This window comes from Ischnura elegans, chromosome 2 (genome assembly GCF_921293095.1).
Source record: "Ischnura elegans chromosome 2, ioIscEleg1.1, whole genome shotgun sequence".
In the NCBI taxonomy this organism is placed as follows: Eukaryota; Metazoa; Arthropoda; class Insecta; order Odonata; family Coenagrionidae; genus Ischnura; species Ischnura elegans.
Genome location: NC_060247.1, coordinates 101,049,855 through 101,076,735, shown reverse-complemented (window position 1 = coordinate 101,076,735; position 26,881 = coordinate 101,049,855). Strand labels below are relative to the sequence as shown.

Here is a 26,881-nt window from a genome sequence, read left to right as displayed (position 1 = left end):
GTGGAACGCAGAACTTTAAACAATTGTATAAAATCCTGCCGATTTTCCACAGGGTCGTGTCATATATTGTTTTTCTCATTGTTTATTCAATAATAAATTATTAACCATTGTTTAAACGTAAACTTTTAGCTTCTGCGGTCGAAAGAGTGAAGAAGAACACGCGAAAAGCTATGAGAACGGCGAAACGGTCGTTTTTATCATCTCGTCAAGGACAAAATATTAAATTGGTGCATTTAATTGTATTTTTTTTTGTAGAAATAACAAATGTTTAAGCATTAAAAATAGCTTTTTAGAATTAAACATTACCCATTCTTTGATTTTTAAAATGGCCGAAAGGTGGATTTAATTTCCGAGTTGTAGAAAATAAAATGAATATCGCAGTTACATATCGATGGCTAAGTTCTAACAACACGTATATCAAATTCGGCCGATTTGAAACAAGCATCTTAAACAAAGCGTAATAACATAAAAAAATAAAATACAAGCAAAAAACAACTCTTTGTTTACAAATGAATGCCTCTTTTTCAATTTTATGAGCTTTTGGTTTTTAATTTCAGCGTGCAAGTAACAAATATTAATCGTTTTTTGCTCTCCTCAAAATCTGCTATTTTTGAGATACGTGTTGTTAGAACTTAGCCATCGATATGCTGTATGTGAAAAATATTTATAAAATTTTCATCTAACGAAATTTTTATATTGTTTCTCTCACTTAAAATGAACCAGAAGGACTAAAATCACCCCGCGGCAATGCACTCTACTAAAACGACGATTATAGTCTTTCAGGTTTATTTTAAGTAATGAGAAATTTGAGTTAAAATTCATCGACTGATAACTACAAAGAATAAGATTTCCATGCATATTACTCTTGGATAACTTGACCACTGCTATAATGAATTCGGAAATATGCATTTTTATGGGCACTATAAATGGAGATAATTACCAAAAGAAACGAAAAATGCTGATTAAGGCCCGAATATTAATGTCGCTTTGACAAAACACGGGTAATATGTTTGTTAAACCATTAAAACATAGTAAAATTTCGGTTCATCTCCGCACTATCATTTGAGTTAATTACAAATGAATGCTGCAACTGAATGCAATGAATGATTGAGGCCTTAATTTTGTAGAAATCCATTATAAGATTAGGAAAATAAACAAGTTTGCTTTTCTACAAACACACTTATATTTTCGTCAACTAGTTTCGATTCACTCTAGCATTATCAATGCTAGTTTCCTAGTCTAGATCTAAATCTGGTCCTAGTTTCATAGGACTAAGATCATTCTCAAGACTAGTTCTGAAACTGAAGCAGAATCATGCTACTTACACGAAATTGGTGCTACTACATTCGGGTCAAATCGTCGTAAAAAGTATTCACTTAAAAATACATACAACATATATTACACATTTTCTATTCACCCATTATGCGGTTGAACCTCGATATATTTAATACGTGATTGCAAAATAAATTTCCATACCAAACGTGAAAAGTATTTGCTTTGAATCACGAACCGAGGCTTCTTCACGCCTCTCTCTCTGCTATACCGCTAGCATGATGGCAAACGTGAATTTCATCGCCTTTAAAATAGCAAAACTGATACATACAACAATTTAAAGGGCCGCCAATTTAATGAGGAGCACCTGAACACACACTGATGCGTCTTGCTCAGCCACGAGAAGGTATGCTAATATGCCGGATGGAAACAGAATAGGAGAGACACATTGAACGCCTTCAATTGATTGCAAACGAACTACGCCACGCGTCGACAACGCTTCGTCATCCTCTTTCGGAACGACAGAGCGTGCTCCTCGCCGCTATTTTCATTCATATTTAGGCGTCACGCGCGCTATGATATCCCTTTGTTTGGTTATACGCTCCATCTACAGGTCCCGCGCGAAGACACGCCCACCCTAAGAATACTCCGAACACGGTCTCCGGGCCACTGATATGGTTTTAACCACATTGTTCTGCGCCCTTCGTTTTATGCGGCCCATCCGAGAGACGTGTGAAGAGGCGTGATAATTGTAAACTAATGGAGGAGGATACGGAGAAGAGCCACGCACGGGGGAAGCAGGGTATAAATCTCAATGTCGAGAAAGCCATGAATACATAATGTAATGAGGTTTCTTCGTTTCATTTCGATCCAAACGATTCCAATTAGTTCCAAATGCGGATTTGTCTTCCGAGTTTACACGCCGGAATCTAATGATCAAGCGGCGATATTACTTATACGATACTTAATTTATGGTAGGAAGGTACTATGACAAGAAATGGAGCCCGTAGACCCGCAATAGGATTAAGGTGTGAAGTAATTTTCTGATGGATTACTCAACAGATATCTTCGCACGAATTCATTTTAGTCACTTCTTGCTCTTCCTTCTTCGAATATTACACAAGCTTACGCCAACTTTACATTAGCTTCATATCTTAATCCTAATATTTTCCTTCGTTCCCAAAATTCCTTTAGAGCCACACTATATTTCCAGGCCCGATAGAAGCGATAAATTAAGAGAGATGTTTTGCCGAACGGATAGATATGGGAATTCGTTTTTCCCCCGAGCCATTAAGGACTTTAATAAACGCTAGTCCCAACTTCGTTAGAGCACTTCATTTTTTTAGCTGTAAACGGCTGGTATACTTACACCCCCTGCCACACGCCTTTTAGGCGGCTTGCGGGGTATTATGTAGATGTAGATGAGAAATTCCTTGATGTTCAATGGCTTTCATCAGTGGCTTCATCAGGTTCATTCTTGCAATTATAGTGAAATCTCAAGGAATGTGATGGCATGTATATGGCGTCGTATGAACTAGAGGAGAACTAAGCATTAAAACTATTCACTCTCTAGACGAGAGAATGTTGCGAGAAAAAGACTACAGTAAAATCTTTTCTAGTTTCGTCAAATAGCTCCACCTTATACAAAAATACGCGGAACCAGGCCAGGCCGTTTAACATACTTCATAAGTAGGTAGATTGAAGTTCAATATTCTGCTCAATAAAACTGAAGGCTCGAAGTAGCATACGAATACAAAATAAATGAGTTATCGGAAAAAATAACAAGAATTGATTCAGTCACTGCGTAGAGAAGAGAATGCGACAAGAAAAAGATTAGTATTAAAAGCCCGAGATTCACTCAATTATACGCCTCTTAAACTTTCCGACATTCTTTGGCGGAGTTTTCCCGGGAATAAAATAAAGAAAGGTTCTGCCCGGCTAATAGAATCCCGTGGGGTAGATACTCCATCACGAGGGTGAGTGAAAGTGGGTGGAGAGAGAAAAAGAGAAGCCGTGAAGATAGTTCATAGCGCCATCCCCACATACACTAGCTCAACCTCCCATCCTGCGTCCTTTTCTGGTAATTCTGCCATTTTTTTGTTCTTTGCCATTTTTTCCGTAAGAATAATTATTTCTGCGATATATAACCCACTTAAATTGAATTCTAGGAATACCAAACAGTTCTGGGCTTCGAGGTTTTCTGACCGTTACGGGGTGAAGAATGCCACAGTGACTTTGATGCCATTAACAAGCTTCTTCAGAGTGTTCGAATTACTCATTACTTGAGATGCGTGAAAATCGTAAATGCGATATACATGCGATGTGCGCAAATAAATGCGACATAGATGCGATGACTGGACTTTTATGATATTTTTACGAAAACTTGCCTTTTCGACGGCAAAATTCGTACATTTTGTGGCTAGCGCAGTTTAAAAGCTTCGCCGACCCTCACCGCTTAAAGCATGTGAGCGATTGGCCAGCTGCTAGTGGCTGGGACTCTACGTGGCCGCGAACTAAGCTAACCAAGGATAATAACTTGTACTCGGCTGCTGTTGCACTTTTCCACCCTGCTATTGTTTGCCAAAAGTTGCAGGTATGTTAGATGCTTGATATTCAAGTTAAAATAATTATTGTAAACTCTAATAGGAGGGAAGTGAAGTCTCACGAAAACCTAGGTAAGAACCCAGAACAACCTTACGAGGCATATCTTGACACATGACGGCCAAGTGAAGAAAATAATCGAGGGGACAAGTGGATGGCATGAACGAAAAACGAAGACCTCGAACAAAATATATGGAACAGGTAAGGAAGGATGTGACAGAGAAGAAATACGCAGGTGTGAAAAGATTGGCTGACAGGAGAACTGAGTGGAGAGCTGCGTCAAACCAATCTTAGGATTGTTGACCACTGATGTTGAATGCGAAGAATAAAAGAAAGAATGCTATGCGACAAAATGTCAAGAACAACTCAATTTATTATTATTAATTCTATGCCTTCAGATAGACGTAATTGAATTTATTTTAGGTTTTAGATTTAAATTCCAATGGCAGATATCTCATGCAATTTTTCAGCATTGAATAAGAAGTTAATTTTGTCATTCGAAGTTCATTGTTGTGGAGGAAAGAAAAGAAAAAAATGGAAGTTTTGGTCGGATAATAGAATCTACAGGGGAAGATCCTCTTCCATCACAACGAGCAGTGAAAGTGAGAGGATAAGCCGTGAAGATATCCCATACCGCCACACAGCTCAACCTCCAACGCCCACGCTATCCCAAAAATACTTCTCATTCTTCTTTTCCGAGAGTTCGTTTTTTTTTCCTTTTTATCTCCTCGCCACAAGTCACTGCCCACACAGAGGAAAAAAAAAGAAATAAAGAAGGAAAAAAACTCCGATTAGAGGGCTATATAATCAAGCTCGATAAAAATGGGGCGGAGCAGTAGATAGAGAAAAAGTGATGATTTGTCGCACACTCTGTGAGAAAGCAACTCTAAGAGTTATAGTCGTAAGGAGGACGATGAAAGGGGTTCTAATCCTCAGAGAAATGAAGATGGGGAAGAGTGATTTTTGGGCCCAGATAGTAAAAGGAAGTATAAAAAGTTACGCGATCCCCACCCCTCCTCCCGTCCTTAGCGCTACAGGGACGACAAGACCGCCGATTGTTTCACTAATTGTAAGTCCATAAGTATTGCATTGAATGGGATTACGATCCAAGTGGCCTAATAACATACACACTGCCTCATAAAGTTACTGTTCTATGAGTCTTTCGTAAGTCTAACCCTTCTTCTAATCAAAGGTTATTTATTAGTAAGGCATTTTTTTCCATTTTTTAAAATATGTGTAAGAAAAATGTCAAAAATGAGAAAAAATATTTTTAAAATTGCGAAATTTTCACCACAATTTCAAAAGAAAATAGAAAAAATGAATTAAGTTGCTACATTGGTAACAAAAAAATAATAAAAGTGAAATTTTTTTAAAAATGTATCTAATATCAAATTAAACTGTCCATTATGCTCAATTTTTTTTTTGGATTTTGTAAAAAATATTACATTTTAGCTTCGTTAAAAAATAACGTAAAATAACTGTACCTGCTCAAAGTTAAATTTATTGCATCTAATCTAACTAAAAAATTATTAATGCTAATTAAAAATTATTAATTGGTTATTATGGCCAAAATGATGTAAAATGTATTTCAAGGTATGTCCTTTTTCAAAATTTTTCCCGGAATCCCCGTTGCCTGTCCCTACCCTGGGCCTGTTCCCAGTAACGCCACTGACTATGCATCCGTCTTAAAAAATTGATTTTTTTGACTGGTTCAATCCATGAACTTCATACTCCGCCTCCTATCCATCTCTTGCTTTCCACCTTTTATTTTTACCTTGAATTATGAGCGTACCTTCATACTGATAGTAGTTCTCCAGTACAATTTATTATCAAAAGTTCCTGAGTCGTGAATACATACAATAATTTCTGTTTTCCAATACTGAAATATTATATTAGATACCTGCCATAGGTGCTGAGAGCCACTATCGTCTGCAGGTATGAACGAGGGTTTTACATCACTCAAGCCATGGCAATCCCCAATGGTTACGTATGTCTACTTAGTAGCAGTTATGCTTTTACTGCCACTAATCATTGGGAAGAAACCATCGCTGATAAAAGTTACACCTTGGTGTAATATAAACGCGAGTAAAAATGGTTCATTAGATGGTAAATTATTACCATTTAGCATATCACCATAGCAAAAACCTAGCAATGTCGCATATGCAAACTTTGGTGACATAATATTATTTACCAGATGTAATTTCACATAAAATTAGAACGTATTCCTCCGGTATAAAACTGATATTCGAATTTCCCTATTTCGTTCTAATAAGTTGACTTTAAAAAAACCACGTTATTGAATGAGTAGTTTAAGAATGGCAGAGGACTTTTCTTATCAATACAGACACTCATGAATGATATGCTAATCGCTTATTATGTTCATATTTGAAATTGCGTGCATGCATTACATAACGCAGAAAACAGCAGGAGAGTCAGAGGAATTAATGCTGAATAGGAGAGGAAGAAAAAATCATTGTGTGTTAATTTAGCGAGCATGTTAATTTTGTCGCACAAATTTACGTCAAGTCTTCGAAAGTCAACGCTGCGAAAGGAAAGGAACAGCGACCCAGATTAGTACACGAGTCAGATTTTTTAAAGTTTCCTTATCAATTCTACTCGTCAAATACTAGAATCAATGTGGTAATCGGAAAGGAAAGAAAAGTTATGAAATAAATATTCCTCATTAAGCCACTCTCTCCTAAATCGATACCTCCACTGTATAAACGCTCAGCAATTGTCCACTGAATCCAATCCGATCATCCAGTATTATAAGGGCTATCTCGATGAGCGGATTTGAATCGGTGGGCGATTGTTGAGCGTTTATGCAGCGGAGGTATCGAAATGTAAAAGAAGAAAACGCTGAAGTTGCGGCCCACTTTTCAGGAGTTGAAGACGACAATAAGCCGATGCGAGGACCTCGGAGAGAGAGTGAGAGGAGGGGGGCGAGAGAGAGAGGATGAGAGAGAGAGGACATTACTGCGCAAGACGTTTGGAACCTACAAATTGAAAAAGGGTCCATGCCGTCCATTTGTCGACGCGAATAACACGAGAGGGAGGTGAAGAAAAAAAATGGGCCACCTTACCATCCAAATCATCACCACGACTATTATTATAGCACTGAACGTATTAAGGTTGGTTTCCATGGAGTACTTGAGAAATTTTATGGCAGCCTCCCCTTCCTTCATGTACTTTTCTTTTTGAATCACAATATGGCCTACTCCCCTTCATTCTATCTAAAAATACTATTCCCTTCTTTCCTCTCCTCAAGATTTAGGATTTTTTTCAAATTTGGATTCTTCAAGCGTATTGTGGGAAGATTTTCGGATGAGAAATTAAAAGAAAGGTGCTATTTCACACTCGTCCGACTGCACCTTAAATATGCAGCGAGCGAATGGGATCCGAGTCAGAACGACTTAATCCGCGAACTGAACAAAATACAAAGGAAGGCTGCGCGATTCGTCAAAAACCGCATCGGGCTCACAATGTTACCCAGATGTTATGCGAATTAGGCTGGGAGCCGCTGGAGACTCGGAGGCTGCGCGCTAGGCTTAGATTGCTTGAACAATTGAGAATGGATATCTTGAAGAACGAAACGGAGAACTCAATATTAGAGCCCCACTATATTTCCAGGTCCGAAAGAAGCGATAAATTAAGAGAGATATTTTGCCGAAGGGATAGATATGGGAATTCATTTTTACCCCGAACCATAAAGGACTTTAATAAATGCTAGTCCTAATTTTCTTAGATCACGTCTTTTTTAAGAACGGCTGGTATCCTAACACCCCCTCCCACACGCATTTTAGGCGGCTTGCGGGGTATTCTGTAGATGTAGATGAACATTTTACCCTCTAACACCGTTTTTAGCGTCTCCTCCCTGCTAAGTACCCGCTTCATCCATACCTGCTGTCTCCTCCATCTAGAAGCTGCCTCTCCTCACCCACCATATCCAGAACTTCTTCGATCCTCGTCCTTTCCTTCTACTTCACTTGCTTCATTCTTCTCTACACCCAAATCTCAAACGCTCTCAGTCTTTTCTCGTCCTCCATCGTAAGTGTCCATGCATCTACGCCGTAAAACGCTGCACTCCAGATTAGACTCTTCACTCACCTTTTCTTTATACTCTTACATAAAGATCCACTCATAAGCTTCTTCCTGTTCATGAGCGCATCTTTTTCTAAAGCGATTCTCTTCGCGAATGTCCTTACCGCTGTATGCGTTTTCCTTTCTATGCGCTCCCCTAAATAGCTGAATTACTATCACTATTGTAAAATGAAACATAGAAATCTTTCCGCTGAATTTATTTGAGCAAGACGCGTTTCGATATTACAAGTAATTCTCAAGTGCATCACGTGCATACAAGATTTTCCTCTAATATTGCAGGGAAAAATTTGGCTGAACATTATGCACTTGAGAATGCTGTCGTAACAATGAAACGCGTAGTGCTTACTAAGTAAACAAATTCATTGGAAAATTTGCAATGCTTCATTTCACTAATGCTGATAATTTCCACCACATCGCGGATGGTATGGTATTAGCTGAGGTCATTTGCGCCATTAGAGTAGGGTAGGTAAGGAAGGGTGGAGAGAAACTCAGCGTCGGTATTCGCCTACTCTTAACGAAAGGCGCCGAGGGAACTACGGCTTAAGCGTCCCATCCGACGGACGGAGTGTTGCGCTTGAAATGTCCTCCACACAATATTCAAGCAGGGATCGGGCAGTCTCTTAAAAATTCTCTCCCACCGCCGGGATTTGAACCCGAGTGTACAGGATGGGAAGCCAGCACTCTAGCCAACACATCAACCCGATCCCCCCAAATAGTGCAACATATTGTATTAGATACTATGACCATATAGGATAAAAACATTTCTACTGTTGCTAATTTAAAATCGGAAAAGCATATGATTGAATTCCCATGAAAATTAGACTTCGTTTATAAGTTTTTCCTGGATGTACACAATTACTTATACCACTTTTTATATAAGAGCGCGATCCGGGTTTCAATAAATAATCATCATCATCAGGCGCTAATTATGATTTGTTTTCATAAATCATAATTAGCGCCTGATGATGATTATTCATTGAAACCCGGGTCGCGCTCTTATATAAAAAAGTGGTATAAATAATTGTGTATATCCAGGAAAAACTTATAATGGAATACCACAAGGTTAAGCAAAAGTTAGTGAATTTTTTTTTAGAGTTCCTTTATTTGTCGTACGGAACGTATTTATTATGGATCGTAGGTACAGTCGCAGCGGAACCTTACCCCCCATTGAACGCTGGTCCGAAACCAACCCCCTCCCCTATTTCTACCTCGTACAGTACTTTCCGAAGGCTTGAGTCGGTCACCACATGGGGCTGTGACTGGAACGAAAGGAATTCTCACACTCAAGTTGAAGACGGGGATGAAAGAAGAGGCCTGAAGCCCACTTGCAAGCGATTCCACCTGTGCAAACATCCGGCGCGGATTCCTATCGGTTGAATAAGAAAATAACAGAGCGTTCCCGAGAACGAGAGAATTGATTTCGCTTCCATTACGCGGTGTGTTACGGCAACGGCACTGCGCGCAGTTTTGTAATAACAAACAGATACCTACATCGAAACGCTGTTAAGAGCTCTTCAAACCGCCACGTGGTGAACAAAAGAGAGAAAAATCTTCACTGTAAAGAATTATTGGTACAGTGCTTTATACAAGTATTTATTATTTTGAGGAGTGAATTGCATCATAAAGTAGATGAATGAAAGAACGCTGCAATACAGGTTTTTCTGAAAACCAATACAAAAGCCCAGCCATATTCTATGACCTGGTGTACTAGAAGCCACATATAAACCCTTCAAATAAATGAAACAACGCTCAATTCATGGAGGAATAATGAGGAATGAAGTTGATTCCAATTCTATTAGCAGTAAAGTTCATTATAAACGACCGAGAAGTATCCCGTATTCAATTTATTATCCTTAATTTCCGAACTAAATTCCCAAATTCAATGAACTCTAACTCTTTAATCAATAGGAGGTAGACTACGCCATTATGCTGATTTACTTTGCATACGGAAACTGTATTCGTAGACATAAGCACACTAAAAATATGGAAGACACGCACGATAATTGTGCTTAAAACAATAATGGAATAAAGTAATCCTTGCATTTGGTACGGAATTATACCTTCACAAGCCACGAATAATCGCAATATTCATGTCTCATGCTAATTGATAACACTTTCGTTTTCATTCATTAAAACCGTCATCTTTTCATCGAGCTCTTAATTAGAACTATATTTCCCACAAGTCGGCTCTTGAGCCAGTCAGATACTACCAAATAATGCAAATAGGAGCAACCTTACGGGAGTTCCGGGAGAGAAAACCTTCCATCTCTGACTCCATTACCACGAAAGCCCGCTGAATAATTCAATTGCCTAGTATGATCCCATCTCCTTGATCCAAAGCGAAACGCACTTCCGTGGAATCTAATGTTATATATCGCTGTAATTACGGTCTCGTCAAGGGTCGTATATTCTCCAATGCCTTCGATTGCCCATGGAATGAAAGGTGCCAACGAACCTTGATGAAAACTGCGTATTAAGTTGCGAGAAATTTCCACAGACAGACAAATGATTCGCCTCGACGGGGATTCGAACCCGAATCCGCCGATTTCTGGTCGAGTGCTTTAGCCAGGTTATCAACCGAGGCGTTATTCTCCCCTGTGGAAATTTGTGGACTATACCAGACGAGATGGTTTGGAATGCTGAGCATATTACGTGAGTAGCAGTCCAAGTCGTACGCAGTGCGCCACGGCCGTTGAGCCAGTAGCGTAATTAGGGATAGGCTCTGGGGAGGATGGGATGGCCGGGGGTGGCGATCCCTTACCCCCAGGCAACGCGGTCCGGGAAAATAAAAAAATGATATGGCTAGAAATACATTTTACATCATTTTCGCACTTAAGACTTAACTTTAAGCAGATGCAGTTATTGCATGACAACACTAGATAATATTTTTAAATTTCTATGAGGCCTTGGGGGGGGGGGGATCTATCCCCTTATCCCCCCCCCCCATAGTTACGCCACTGCGTTGAGCAAAGCCCCAGCTTTTAACACTATAGGTGTTCGCTCTTGACTAATTTAAGTATACTGGGCAAGGCCACGGTGTTACCTTTGCAGAATCACTCAAAATGCACATAATTTTGCGAAAATGCCACGGAGAACAAATCACTCGCCTTGCCCGGGATTCGAACCTAATTAAATTAGCGCATGAAGTATTAGCGAGTAAAATTACGTCCCAAAAGGTTGGTATGGCATTTCCTGATGATACGAAGACACCCATTTAGCGAGTTTAACGTGAAGCAGGGAAATGAGTCAGCTTACTCAACACTCGCCACGTGCCTATGGGCGTTCGACAACAACAAACGCGGGAAACTCCATGACAGCAGCACCCCTACCTACCAATCGAGGGAGGAGGGGAAGGTGCCTTGAGATACCGCGCAGTCCTTTTAGATGGATAGACGCCATAGTCTATGCGGCAGGGCTAGGAGAGGAGGGGAGGGGAAGGCGGAAGAGGAGTTGGGAGAGGGGAAATAAGCCACAACTCTACTCTTTCGTCACGTCCCCGATTACACAACGTATTTTGATATCAGAGTCACACGAAATGTATGCAAAACATATTCATCAAAGGAAACCTCGGGTATGATGCGTTACTGCCACGATTTTGCTTTCACAAAAGTCATTCTTCTTACCTTCGACGAAATTAAATCGTAATTTTTGAACATTTCGCAATTACTTGATGCTCAATAGGAAAAAATGAGGGATTTTTAGGTTATTCAAGTTCTTGATGTGAGAACGGAGATTTACGCGGTGTGTAATGAAGGTCTTCATTTCCGGTTACCACCACGTAGGCTGCTGTGGCGATAAAAACAGTTTCTTCGACCTGAAGACGCTGGCAGCAGTGGCGCAGCGAGGGGGGGTTTTGGAGAATAATCCCCCCCAGAGCCTAGAGAAACTTTAAAGTTTAATCCATTTTACTTCATTCGATTAATATACTTATAGAAGAGTGTAAGGATTAAAAAAAAGATCCCTCAGATAGTCATAAAACTCACCATTTTGAACCATTTATCCTAAAAAATTTCTGGGGGAGGGCCCCCTCACCTCCCGCTTTTCCTGGTGGGTATACCACACACCCCAGGTTTAGTAGCGCCGAAAACCCTCCCAAGCCTTGATTTCTAGCTGCGCCCCTGGCAGGCAGTAGTGCCAGGAAAACTGTTGTCATCGCCACGGCAACTTATTCAAGTTCTCGTTGGGCTTTCGTTGTCAATATACAATTCAAGGAGGGAACTAAGTGCTTTCTTAATCAGTCTATGTCCAACTCACCGAGCCAGCCATTGTCAACATAATCTAAGTCAACCACAGTAGCAGAAATACCTAAATAAAACAGAAACAATTTATTGAGCACATTCATCGCGAAGCAACCGATTCATGTTACCATAAAGTTGGCCTAGTATTTCCAACATTGCCTCAATTAGCACATGTAAAGTATTCGCAAAAATAAAATCGCTCAAATGTGGCGGGTACGAATTAAGATCTGACAATAAAACTTACCTAACCAGCCAAAAACTTTACAGTTTACCACCAAAAAATTAAAAAATAACGAATAGTAAGTTCATGATTTTACTTCAAATGAAAACGCGCTCATAATCATTCACTTCAATCTCTAAGGAGTATAGGTCTAAAATAGAACTATATTCTTACCACTCGGTTTCGTATCCTGTCTGTAAATATCCACCGAGAAAACGGCAAAAAAATGTTTTCTTTTAACATCAGGATGTAGTAAAAATAGGCAAATAAGAGAAAAAACAGACGAGTGGAAGTTTGATGTATACCGAATGTAAATTTAAAAAAAATAAAATCTTCAATGGATGATATCGAAGCAAACTGAGAGAGTAAGCAAACCCTGGATAAAAAAGCATTAATGGAAAAGGTGCTGGGATGAGTTACCGAGCACCGATTACGCTACAGGAAAAATAATAGAGTAAAAACGATTGAAAGGTTAAAATAGGACATAATGGATTAATATCCATACACTGATACTGACGCTGGACCAATCTTCTCGGATTTTTGACTTTAAATAAATAAAATGTTTCCTTAAACAAACTCATATGAATTGTACTACCCGATAAAATTTTTGAGTCAATGCCTTTCACACCTTACGCAGTTACAAGTTTCTTTTTACTCGAGAGAGATTTTTCGTACTTGCTCTTGGTCAATCCTGTAAATTCACCAAGAACAGTACCCAGAGCATGACAAAAACAAATGTGATACATGCGCCTGTAAAAACTTCTATTATTAATTGTACACAGAGAAAGCTTAGATCAAAAAAATTTCCATGACGAAAGGAAGACTAAATGGAGGAATACATAATTAAATCATTAGCTTAATTAAATTACTTACATCAGCATGAATTACGGGTAGTAGGCAGAATGGCAGGGGAAAATTACAAAATCAATTTCTTTCCATTTTGGGTGAATTAAATCCATTTCGCTCCATTGCTAATCAATTGTCCATGTTGCCAATGACCGTTACTCCTGTATGTATGCTTTTGTAGCATTGCTACAAAAGCATTCATACAGGAGGAAGCACGTATCTGCTGCAAGCAATTATTCACAAGGAAATTCGGCCAAAATCAGCGCTTTCAATTGTAATCCGTCGAAAACCAGCACTCGCAAATACTTGAACGAGAAAAAATATCAGCAGCTGCATAGTAAAAGCCGTTCGCGACCGATTTGGCGAACGGTATATTCAAGGAGATCCTATTAATCGTAGAATAATTCCAGGTGCGACATATTGATTCATCAGTGTTCCGAGAACGCGGGTGTGTGTGTGTGTGTTGGAGTACGAGTGAAAACCCGATACGGGTCAGAAAGACTTCTAAGATAAGTTTTTATCACATGTTTCTCCGAAAGAAATATATCCGCAGGTTTACACGCAACGCGAAATATCAGCTACTGTCGCGCCATATGTACTCGAGACACGCTAAGGTTGATTTTTCTCGATTTCTTTTGAGGAAAATGTGAATAAAGTACATTAGATTGCTTGAGCAATTGAGAATAGATATATTTAAGAACGACACGGAGAACATCATATTTGAGCCCCGCCATACTTCCAGGCCAGACAGAAGCGATAAATTATGAAAGATATTTTGTGGAACGGAACGGTATGGGAATGCGTTTTTCTCCCGAATCATGAAAGACTTTAATAAATGTTATTTATTTTGAGCATTTACTTTTTATTTGTAAACGACTGGTGTCATAACACCCCCCGCCACACGCCTTATTAGGCGGCTTGCGGAGTAGTTTGTAGATTCTAGATGTATACGCTAAATGTGCTGTAGCAACGCTTGTGGATTAGGTCCTCCTAGCTGTTCCAAAAGTTCAATGCCACGTTGACATTTATGAAGATGTTAAAGTCCCATTCTTCACGTCGAGAATGAAGGCTATAGCCTCGTTTCAACTACCATGTGAATCTCGGATCCCTTTTGGCAGATAACTGATGGAATTTCACACTGCAAAGTAAAACACTGGGTAACATTCCAAAAAAAATCTAGCAGCCTTTTATCGAGCGTTTGCCGTCATGAGAATATTTAACGTCTCCACACATCTAGCAGGAGTAGTGACGTATGTATTTAGTGATTTCGGGGGATTCATTATATAATTTGTAGAGTTAGTTTACCTCATATTGAATGGTGAAGCCCCACGATAGATTATATAAATATACAACGAACAGTGTTAAGCATTTCAATAAAAAAGTAGGTAATAAATCCAATAAATGAAGCAAATGAATGGCATAGAATGAAATAGAACAAGCAAGTAGTTATGGTTCCATGAAAAATACTACAGATCGCCATAAAGTTTTGCTATGGAAAAGGCTCTAGAGAAGGATAACGGATGATAAGGGGCATATACAGAGGACTATATGGAGGATTATGCTTTTATATACACGCATAATGCATATGATGGCATCATTATCATGTCCTTGCATAACTCAGTAAAAATAACTCTATTTTTTCGCAAATCTCCTCATATCGGGGAGGAGGTTGACATTCTCGGCCTTCTCTTCCATATGGCCCTGTGAAGTAGATTTAACCAATTCTCTATCTTATTCAAATCACCATTATTTGAAAGTTGTCTTGATGAGATTCCCGCGAACTTATAATCATATTTATTAACAACACATGGTTTCGTACAATATTTTATCGAGCTATTTTAACTATACATACAGAGAATATGTGTCAACAGCAGGTAATGGGCCTCACAGCGGGCATAATTCGACTATGACATCAATTTTAGAGGAAGAGACCCGATACGTCTCGAGCATACTTAATGGTTATTAACTGGCGGTCCGAGCACCACAGGTGGTGCGAAAGATTCTCGGTAGTGATCCAAATACGAATAAAATAATAGGTAATGAATGTAATAAATATAGACAAGGAAAGACAGAGCAAGCAAGTAGTTTTAAATCCTAATAAAAATTACTGTTTATCTAGATCACCTTAGAGTTTTGCTATGGATAAGTCTCTAAAGAAGGGTTCTGGATGATAAGGGAAATATTCTGAGGACATAGGATTATTCTGTTTATCATTCACCTGAGGGATGAGTGGTTTGCTGATTAAAATGTATTCCGAACCACAAAATAACGGAAGCGAAGCTACTTCGGCCATGACTCGGGAGTTGAACTGAAGTGGAACTCTGTCCAAGCAACCAAGTACACTAATTTTTGTCAAACAATTTACTTTAACGCAAAACGTCTATCTCTAACCACAAAACCAGGGCATCGAATAATCATTATATTTTAATCTTATTTAACAAATTATTGTATCCATAGTTAAGACAACGATATGGTAAAAGGAAATGAAGTCACTTCAAAGTGAGGCTAAATAGGAAAGAACAATGGGTAAATGATAATGAGTGTGTCACCTTGCTGATAAGTTTTAAAAGTTTCACGTATTCGGATAGGCTATTTCATAATTTGGGCTCGGTAGTCACAAATTATTAAGGTTTAAATTATTACGAATAAATTTGAAATGAGGGTTCATTGAGATTATTTTAATTCGACACCAGAGGAAGTCCTAAGAAGAGTAGGAGAGAAGAGAGGCCTCATGAAAACCTTAATAAGAAAACGATACAGCCTTATAGGCCATATCTTTAGACATGATTACCTGATGAAGACAATCGTCGATGGACAAGTGGATGGCAAGAACGGAAAAGGTAGACCTCGAACAAAATATATGGAACAGGTAAAGAAAGATGAGGATGAGAAGAAATACGTCGGTGTGAAAAGATTAGCTGATAGGAGAATTGAGTAGAGAGCTGCGTCAAACCAATCGTGTTGACCTGTGGTGATGATGAGTCGCAAATTGAGAGCGAAGATAAATCGAATGTAGATATCTGTTAACAGTTATAATCCTAGTTTATTTCTCCTTGAAATTCGAATTTCTCTACCTTCAGCATTGTGCGTTGCCACGTTCGTAAACCCTGCATTTCTACATACACGGCGATCATGTCGATGGAGGCTCAGTAGGGACTCCTCTAATGCAGTACTCGTGGCACAATTAGGTACATGTACTCTCGCATGATTCGGAAAATTTACTTGTTTTTCATAATATTCCTAATTTCGGATGGGGGGAGGGGAACGTGCCTCCTCAGCTGCCCTTTATTTACAGCCCTGGGGACCAGATTCATACGCTTCACTATCTTATGTAAATCACCATTATTTGAAAGCTTTCTTAGCGTGATTCGCGAGAACTAATAGTCATAATTAATAATAGCACATCATTCCATAAAATGGTTCATTGAGCTACTTTAATTAGATATTAGGAAAAGTGTATCAATGTATGCAGCGGTAAAAATTCAACTGTGACATCTACATCTACATAATACCCTGCGAGCCACCTCTAGGGTGTTTGGCAGGGGGTGATCAATCACCAGCATGCAGCATGCATTTGGACTCCCACATGCACACCACACCGTCCAAAAAACGTCCCGTATAATAACAAACTATACTACTATATGCTGTTAGAAATAGAATATAGAATAGAAATTCAGAAACATGCATTAAGTTTTACATAGGTTAGTAGGCTACACTACAAGTCATGCAATCTATTTACGAGTTCTATTGCTGCCGTTATAATCTCTTATTGATCGTGGAAAAAATGACATTCGGAATCCGTTCTTGCCAAAGGAAGGAAGGATATCTTGTCAAAGGAAGGAAGAACAAATTCGAAAGGAGAATGCATTGAGCTGATTTAATTCGATACGAGAGAATGTGTATCACCAGTAGGCAATGGTCCACGCAGCGGGCATTATCCGACTATGACAACTATTTTAGAGGCAGAACCCCGTTACCCTCAAGCATATTGTTATCAATTGGCGGTCCGAGCACCATAGGTGGTATGAAAGGTCCACGGCAGTTTTCTGGTTTTTTAGTTTTAAGGTTTTCGCAGCGATTAGATGCACTATTATAATCCATTTTCGGGTGTACGTCTGCGTGCTTAATATTTGTCTCAACGTTTCATTCCACTTACTGCGAACGTCGTCAGGAGAATGAAAATAAATCATAAAAATAATAAATAAATAAATAAATAAATAAATAAATATTTTCATTCTCCTGACGACGTTCCCAGTAAGTGGAATGAAACGTTGAGACAAATATTAAGCACGCAGACGTACACCCGAAAATGGATTATAATAGTGCACGTATGGAATAAATCCAATTAATGGAGAAAATGAAAGGCATTGAATGACATAGGTCAAACGAGTAGTTTTGGTTCCTTAAAAAATAATGCGTAACGAGAACACTTTTAGAGTTTTGCTATGGAGAAGTCTCTAAAGAAAGGTGACGAATGATAAGGGGCATTGCATTAAATACTCATACAAAACCAAGTCCGTTTGATTTCTTAAAAATAAGTGGACTCCTCAAAATTCAATACCTACCAGATACTCAGGAAAAAATTGGCCATACAATACATAGGCGTGACCACGGAGGATTGCCTAATGTATAGAACATCACCAAAACTTTTCAAATGATTTCAAATATTCACATAATTCAAATATGAGCATGATTCGATGATCGAGTGAGTTCTGCAAAAATAAAACCTTGTTCCCTACCTTTTTGCAGCGGAACAGCGCCACAATGGTGATGAGGTTTCCCGGAATGCCCACGAGGATGAAGAGTATGCAGCACACGACGACGAGGTCGAGAAGGACAGACGGATATCCCACGAACAGGTTCTCGTACTCGTCCACCGGAATCGAAGTCGCCGACGGTGGAAACATCGAAGGCGACTCTGGAGAGACGGAGGGCGTCGGCAGGAGGGAGGATCCCTCCGCGGAGGCGTCTTCGTCGCCCGCGAGCGTCGAAGCCCCGAAGAACAGGCGCAAGGCGTCTTCGCCGGTGACATCCATCCTTCTTCCACGCGAGAGGTCTCGACGGTTATGAACACGAACTATTTCCTCTATCCACAAAGACCTTCGCTCGTGGGGTGCGCAGCATGTGAGCGGTTGATATTCCCAACCACCTCAAGGTTTTCCTGGCTACTCCCGCGCTTCACTTCGTAGTTAGGTCAAACGGGACCTATTCATTTCGTAGACGAGGGAGAAATGAACTCATCAGCGAAGAGATATAGCTACTTTCGTGATCCTGAAATTGTTGAAGAACACTCTTGACGGTCCTGAAATCATTCAAGGGTTTTTCATTTAAGGATAAATACCCAGAGTCGAGGTTTTTGAGAGGTATTTTGACAATAACAATACCGCCATGTTGTTTGAAAGGGTATTATGGGGATCACTTAGAAATGAAGTGATGACGAAAATTTAGTGTCCATATATTTGTGGTATATACCTATAGCACACTCCAACTCTACGTCTTTTGAATGGATGATTGCGGGATCACTTACACAGGCATCGAAGGTTTCAGCGTTCAGTATTCTCGGTGACAAACTCCAAGACACTTCGGCAATTCACTCCACTCACGAAACCTCCACAGACTCCGCCTATCTCACTTATGGGGGGAAAAGCGAGGCGATATGAGATTGTGGCTTCTAGACGTAGAGAGAGCCGCACCTTTATTATCATCAACAGACGGGTCGTTGGACAAACACGGAGACTGTGAAAGACGTCGCGCCGATCACGTGGATTCCTGCGCCTCCGTCCCGCACTCGTCTTGTGCCCTTGTGTGCGTCCGAGCGGCAAAAAGGTTGGGACTTCTTCTTTGGGCCATCGGATCGGCACTACTAGCCTTCCCGGGTCATCCGAGGTCGGGATAAGGAGGAGGCGCGTCGCCGAGGCAGATAAAGGTGAAAGGTCGCTCTTTCCACTGGATGGGGACGAACCTTATCCGAAAAAGTTTTGTCTGGTTTTCTTTTTTATTCTTACGTGGAGGTGGGGAAGAGAAAACGAAAATCACTCTGATGTCGGTGAGGATGGGGGAATTGAGACGGACCTTTCCTTTCGTATATTTGGCAGTTACCTCTCACAGACTAAAACTTGCTATACTAGGGACCTATACTTGTCACACTAATGTAAAGAATCTCATTCAAACAGTTCCTGTTTGATTTTTTCTAAATAGAATGCGAGTAACTCTTGTTTGAAAATACACTATGCAGACGGAAATGATTCACGTAAAGAATACACTCGCAAAGGGAAAGCCGAAAATATATTGCAATGACTAAAAGAATCCTCGCAGCAGATACAAATAGAAGATTTTGGTCCACTTTGGGCAGGTATTAGGATCTAGAAACACACAAGTCAACAGTGTTTCCATAAACCCATACACCTTCTCCAAGTTTTCCTTCACCAGTTGTTTCGGGAGGGCTTCGGTGAACTTCAACTACTTCATTCATCGGCGGAAATTGCCAACAGCGATCGGCGTGGAAGTTCTCCTCCTGCCGATGCCGGTGGACGATGACGATCGAGGGCACCTTCGGTGAGGTCGCTCTGCAAGAGTTTTCCCACTGTTGGAGGTTGGCGGTGGCGGCGAGGGAGACGGCGACGGCGGGGGAAAACTCATCGCCGGCGAAGGGGGCGGGACCCGGTTGTGGTTCGCATCTCAGGCGTGGCTGAACCGCACGACACCCTCCCTAAGCGATCAAGACACGGAACGGTTAACACACACCGGCACGGCGAGGGCAGGAATTATAGAAGAATAGGGCTTAAATGAAAGGGGAGAAATGAGAACGGTGGTTGAATTGGCTTGAATGCATAGAACGTTTTGGCAGAAAAATATTACCGGATGAAGTATGTTTTTTAGAGGGCGGAAAAATAAACGCAATTAGTCTTAATGAAAACTCACCAAGCACACGGAACAAAACACTAAGTAGCCAGAAAAGGTAAATTCTCGGTAGACTCAAGGGTTCTTCGTGGCCTGCATACTAAATAGATTTCGGTCTTCTCGTAGTTTCCATGAACACACGGTGCTTCAAAACAACAATAAAACAGGTCTGCATAAAAATTATTAAGTGATATTATTATACTACGGGCCGTTTAACAGGAGAAATTTCTATGAGCTAATTTAAATAACTCACTGAACATCAGCAGGCAAGCCGAAAAACGGAACAAAAGCTTAGCGGGAGATGCGCCTAACAGAGAAGTGGGATTATTTCCTCCAGTTTCGAAGTTGCAGAATGTAAAAATCCACCGAGGAGAGCGGGGTAAACAACTTTATGCCGGTACAAACCGGCCAAGTCAAAAAGAGTCACAGTATAGGAACCCCTGGCGGCACAAAACTTGCATGACCAACTCCGTCAACTTCGACCTTCACATCGCCAACTCGAAAAAGAAATTTTGGGAGTCCCCAAAACCCCGCGGGTTTGGATAAAGCCGGATGGCCGACTCGGAGAACCAGTCAGTCACACACGACCGCGTCGCGGGGTCTCTTCTCTTGCGGGACGACAAGGACGACACCGGCCGGCTCGTCCACCACCGCCGCCGGTCGAAGGGGGCAAGGAACTGAACGTTCCGCGAACGCGCCGCGAAAAAATAGAATCTCTCACTCGAGAGCGCGCGGACGCCGACGTGCGACTCGCCCGGAGGTTGCGCGAGCAATGCCGGCGGAGAGGAGATAGCCGTCGGAAGGCGACGGCGGCGGGGTTTCTCTGTGTGCGTGTGAGAGAGTGCGTTTGACTTTTCGGAACGCATTTGGTGTGCGTGAGCATGAAAGCATGCGTCTTCCCCAGCGCACAGACTGCGTCGGTCCCTCCCCTCACCCCATTACCTCCCCTCAACCCGCTAACGTCTAACCCTCTCCTCACATAGAAAAAAAATATTGTGTGTGTGTATATTACCTTCCCCTCATACACCCACACCCCGTTCGAGTCCTATTCCCGCCACACCTTCCTTCCGTAGTCCCTCCCACGCATTCATGCTTACGCACCCCTCCCTTCCACTCATCTCCCTCCCCTACCTCCCCTCCTCTTCTGTCATGCGCATAAGGAGCCTCCTCCGTTTCCCCTAACTCCTCGTTCAATCCCATCACCTCCCGCCTGCCTCCTCTCTATGCTACTATTAGCCTCTTTCAATCAGTATACAAGTACTCCCTCACGTACGACCATCCGACTTACGACCATAAAACTTACGGCCATGCGAAGTTTTGAATAAAATTATTTTATGCGAGACACTAATTAACATTAATTATATTTTTATTCACTTTAGAAAAACACCATAATTTATTCTTCGATATCAGCAGCTTTTCTTTATTCCACAACAGTGAGATTGTTTAATGTATATAACCATTAATTCATTAAAACCATCCGAAGTTATGAATAAAATTATTGTTTTAATAACTTTAGAGAAACACCAAAATTTCTTCTCGGATGTCACAAGGCTTGCTCTATTCTACTGCATTGAGTTATATTAGTATGTATATTCATTAATACATTAGCACCATCCGAAGTTAAGGAAAAAATTATTTTTTAAGAACCTTAAAAAAAAAAGACAAAATTCCACTCGGATATCAGATGGCTTGCTCTACTCCACGACAGTGAGTTTGGTTAGTGTATATTACCATTAATTCAATTGAACCATCAGAAGTTTTGGATAACATTATTTTTTTATAACTTTAGAAAGAACCTAAAACTTTTTCTTTGATATGAGAATGTTTCCGACGGGCACTAGTTTGCGCAACTTCATTTTGATTTATAAGTGATGTTGTTCTGATACTATATCTCAAAAATGTACTTCAATCTGTAATGTACATGTATCAGTAAATGGGTGAGATCTAGCATCGCAGTGGCGTAACTAGAAATATGCTTTTGGGGGGGATGGGAGGGTCTGGGGGTGACCCCCCCTCCGAGCAACAGGGGGTCCGGGAAAAATTATTGAAAATTACATGCCTGGAAATACATTTTACATCATTTTGACACTTAAAATTCCACTTTGAGAAAATGCAGTAATTATATGTCAAAACTAGACAATAGTTAAAAATATTTTTTGAAGTGAAAACTTCTTAAGCGGCGTTAAGCACTTCTGCGAGATGGGGAAAAAGCATAGAATTCGCGTGAGCGTCACCGACCCGACACCGCGATCGCTACAGCGAGATATACATATGTATAGTGTGTATAGTGTATATGTACAATGGTATAGGTTGCGTCACCGCTATACTTTTACATACAGAATACTGGCATCTGTCTGCTTCTAGTTCTATACTGTACATATGTACTTTTTCTATACAGTGCGTATTATTTTGTAGACTTTTAATAGAGATTAATATATACACTTTGTTAGTATATTGTTAATATATAGACTGTTAAAGTCTTTTTGTTTTAAAAATATTAAAATTGAAAATAAAAATCTACAGTATATATTGTATTAGTTCATTAAATATAAAGAGCTCGTGCATGAACGTGCAGAAGAGTGTACACGCTATAAAAATACAGGTCAGTACAATTTAAGGCAGTTTCTTTTATGTGCATAGTGAACAATTATAGGTTTAAAGCATATTAAATAAAAGAAATAAAAGCATATTATATTTTAATATATAAATGATGTTACTTTCTATTCATACACATCGTATTTTTAATATTTATTTAATAATAAACAGTTTGCTGAAAAAAATAATTTCAATTTTTGTTGAAAAATGAGTATTACTGGAAAAATTAGTTCTTTAATAATATTAAATCTATATAAAAAATAAATGGATAATAATTATTTCAGTTTTCACTTCTGTCGGCCAGTCCCACGACTGCCCCGTTTTTTTTATTTCTCTGAGGCTTTAGGGGGGGGGGATCTATCCCCCTCACCCCCCCATAGTTACGCCACTGAACAAACGTATTGTTGATATTAGCTAAAAACTCTTGTTTCATTGAGCTCAAGATTATTTTCTTCAGACAATAATAGTCGCACATTTTCGTTCAACCTTAATTATACATATAATGTCCTTAAAGATCCAGAGTATTAAATAAAATGTCGAAAAGGCTGGATACCCAATAATACTCGCATTCACGGTAACTGCAAAATACATGCAAAGAATGTTCGCGTTGCCATAGTAAGTAAGGAGTGGCGACCCCATGTATATGGACAAAAATGCTTTAAATTGTCACCCCCAGGACCTCCTGAAGTACCGCAGATTCCTCCTGGAACACCCTATATATATAAATAAAGCAAGCTCGTGCATTGACGGAACTGTGATACTGTATGGAGAAGCAGTTTCACTGACAGTTCTCAGGCATACGCCTAACACCCAAATCTCTTATTCAGTTACTTTAAGTGAATTTTCAAATAAAGCTTTAAATATTAAATAACATACATTACGTACACATTCACCTCATTTCCTTGTGCGGACAATTTTGAGAGAGCTCATCTAACAATTTTTTTGCGAGGCAATTAATCTGATTAGTCTCTCCATTAACAAATTAGCGACATGATGTTTGGGCATTATGGAATCATTAATGACTCTCACTCGCTTTAACTGCTTTGTCGCCATTCTTATTTGGGATTCGCCGGGCACGTAAATGCATTTGTGAATAAATTTAACGCTGCGTAAATATACGACTCCCACGATCACTATACCATGGTGTCTTATGGGGTGTAAACCAGTTCATGAGCTCACTTGACATGGCATACGTGACGAGAAAGCAGAATGAGAAGACTATAGACCAAATAAGGCTCGCTTTAATTCAAATGCAAACGGTCTCTCTGGCTAGTCTTACTTAGAATAGAGTAAAGTCAGCCCATTTCTGCACAGCCTTTCTTCGCAGCTTGAGTCGTGGTAAGTTGGTGAATGGCCAAAGTTGACTCAAATATTTAAATCAGAGAATATTTACGGACCAGTGAATACGAGACAGAGGAGGTATGGTGTCATTGAGCTGAAAAATTTAATAGAATCCAGTAAAGTAGGTTAAACGAATGCTCGAGTTTATGCCCACGCAGCACCAGGAACAGGATCAGACAAAGTTATGGGCGCTCCCTTCGCAGCAGTAAAATCTACGGAAGAAACATACATGCATAAGAATAATGCATTAATACTTTTAGCTGTGGAAAAATATCCTCAATTTATCCGAATGCTTCTCGCCAAAGAAGTACCAAAACATAATTGCCTTCGTCGGACCCAGGGAATTGTCATATAGATTTATTGCAATATTATCAAGCTGAAGTAAAAAGTATTTAAATGCTAGCTAGTTTATTTGTTCCCCATCCACTATAGCATACTTTTAAAAAACAATCATGGTTTTCCTAAACACTTTTTAGCAGACATTTGCAAGTGACCATGGATTTCACGTAACTTCCTAAAAAGATGCATGCTGAGTATTCCTTCATCTTTAAAAAACCTTCATGCAATTGATAAATATAGGTAATAAATATAAAAAAACCACAAAAATATTTTACGCGTAGTTTAACTTAACTTGAATTTATTATAAATAGATAGTATATCCAATGCCTGAAAAGTCTGCAAAGAATTGCAATATTAATATCATAACTTGAAAATGGGGCTCAAGGACTGCTCAGTTAAAGGTAGTGCTTCTATGTGAGCTTTCATTGCCGGGAGATTCATGCTAGAAAGCTCTCGATTTGCCTAATAATTTTAAAGTAATTGGGAATTCTTGCAGGGGCGGATCCAGGATTTTTTCCGAGGGGGCACAAGGGTCTGACAGGTCTTCTCATATTTGAGATTAAAAACAAAATACAACAATTACTGTAGAAAATATTCTATTTATTTACATAAAAAGTAATTAATATGAAATTAAATGATTTAGGCTCCGTAATACTCAAATAAATCGAACGTATGGATAACCGTATTAAATATCTTGTCTATTTTTTAAGGGTCTAGGGGGGGCACGTGACCCCGTGCTCCCCTACCTAAATCCGCCAGTGAATTCTTTCATAGATCTACTTTTTTTCAAAATTCTGAGAAAAGAAAGAATTTTTAGTTTCAAGTCACAGTTTGTCCCACATGTTTGTCCAGATTTCCATTGCTCTGAAAAGCTTTTTCATTTACTATAGTAAATTTAGTCAGATAAATGCGTAATTTCATAGCTACATATTAGGGCTGAATAAAGAAACAAAGTAGAAGAAAAGGACAATGCAACACTTTCAAAGTGAAGCTGGAAATGAAATCAGAAAGGAAAGCTATAGATGATGGGTTATGAGCCAAAACCGGATTCAAGTCTGTTATAAGTTGTGGGAGTCAGTGATTTTGTACATGTTTCCGACATATTTGCTACGGAAAACCATACTACACTTACATTACTTACTATACCATATGAACGCTCTGAAGGCAATGAGATAGGAATCTGTAAAATGAGTCCAGTGGCTAACTATAATCGATAACTAATAGCCAGTAGATAAAGTATTTTATAATTTTACGCATTTTTCTATCTTGTTGGTGAAATGTATTGTTTGAGCGAAATAGGAAGCTTAAGTCTAAATTTTTTTAACTAGAAAAAGTTGAGCGGTAAATAGTAAACAAACAATGTATTTTTGCCATTTTTATTATTATTATTTATGGTTTTCTCCTTATTTAAGTCAAATCCTTTTCATAACAATTTGATGTGCACAAGCAGAGCGAATTTTCTCATTTTATTTTCCTTTGTTCACTGTGCCATCATATTTCAGCATTTAATATTAATAGGCTATTAATAATAGCCTTTATGAAACAGAAAAGGCCAAAGACCTGTAGCTTACCCTGATTTTTTAAATCTTATCATACATAACGATAAACTCAAGAAGAATATCATTGGACAATATCTCCTTCTTAAATGTGATCGGAGTTCACTATCTTCTTATAGCACGAAAAATATCTACGGCTTACAAGGTTAAAATTCTTTCCTGGGCATTTCAAGGCGTAACTAAGTTGAATAAGACGATGGCAAGGTTGAAGTGACTCTCGGCAGGTGCTTGGTGCAAGCATTGCTCCCTGTAACTGCATTTCGACAAGTTACCATACACATTACGCTCGTTATTCAGACATTCAAGAGAAAGAATTTCCTTCTTGCTCACACCTGCTCAACTCGCAATCCCATTCATCAGTGTTCAATGGGATCGGAACGACAACACATCGCTGCAATAGTCGAACAACGTTCTAAGCTGACCCTATGTGGCGGAACTCCTAAACGACGTATGAACTAAATGAAAAACTTACTTTTGAGGGAGAGAGATTTAAAAAATACTTTTTATTTCGTAATCCCAGCACAGAATATCGAACAAAAATTTGTCACAAACTCGGAGGCTACTCAGTCTCATATGAGCATTCTATAAACTTACAATTGAATAATCGTCTGTATCGTACAAATATACCAGTATTCAGCGGACCATTTTTTCAGCGATACCATCAACACAAGAATAGATACAATAAAATATATAAACTATTACAAAAAAATAATTTTTTTTAACAACATGCCATCTGTACAGTGCATTAAATTACATTTATTTCATATAAACTAACACAGATAGTAGTAGAATTGAGCATTAGGGTACGTCGACGGCTAGGTCATTCTGCACCACTACTCGTTTGATTCAAATCGTGTGTTAAAGGATCGTTA

General features: G+C 39.5%; 1 protein-coding gene across 1 annotated transcript in view; it reads right to left on the bottom strand.

Annotated features, from left to right (window-relative positions):
* LOC124154251 (G-protein coupled receptor moody) overlaps positions 1 to 20,982 on the bottom strand; it is a 490,152-nt gene extending 469,170 nt beyond the window's left edge. The window contains exon 1 of the mRNA XM_046527855.1: positions 18,018 to 20,982. Within this exon, the coding sequence (XP_046383811.1) occupies positions 18,018 to 18,314 (297 nt within the window). The 5' untranslated portion in view covers positions 18,315 to 20,982. The remainder of the gene's footprint in view (positions 1 to 18,017) is intronic.
* Between the last annotated feature and the right edge of the window lie 5,899 nt (positions 20,983 to 26,881).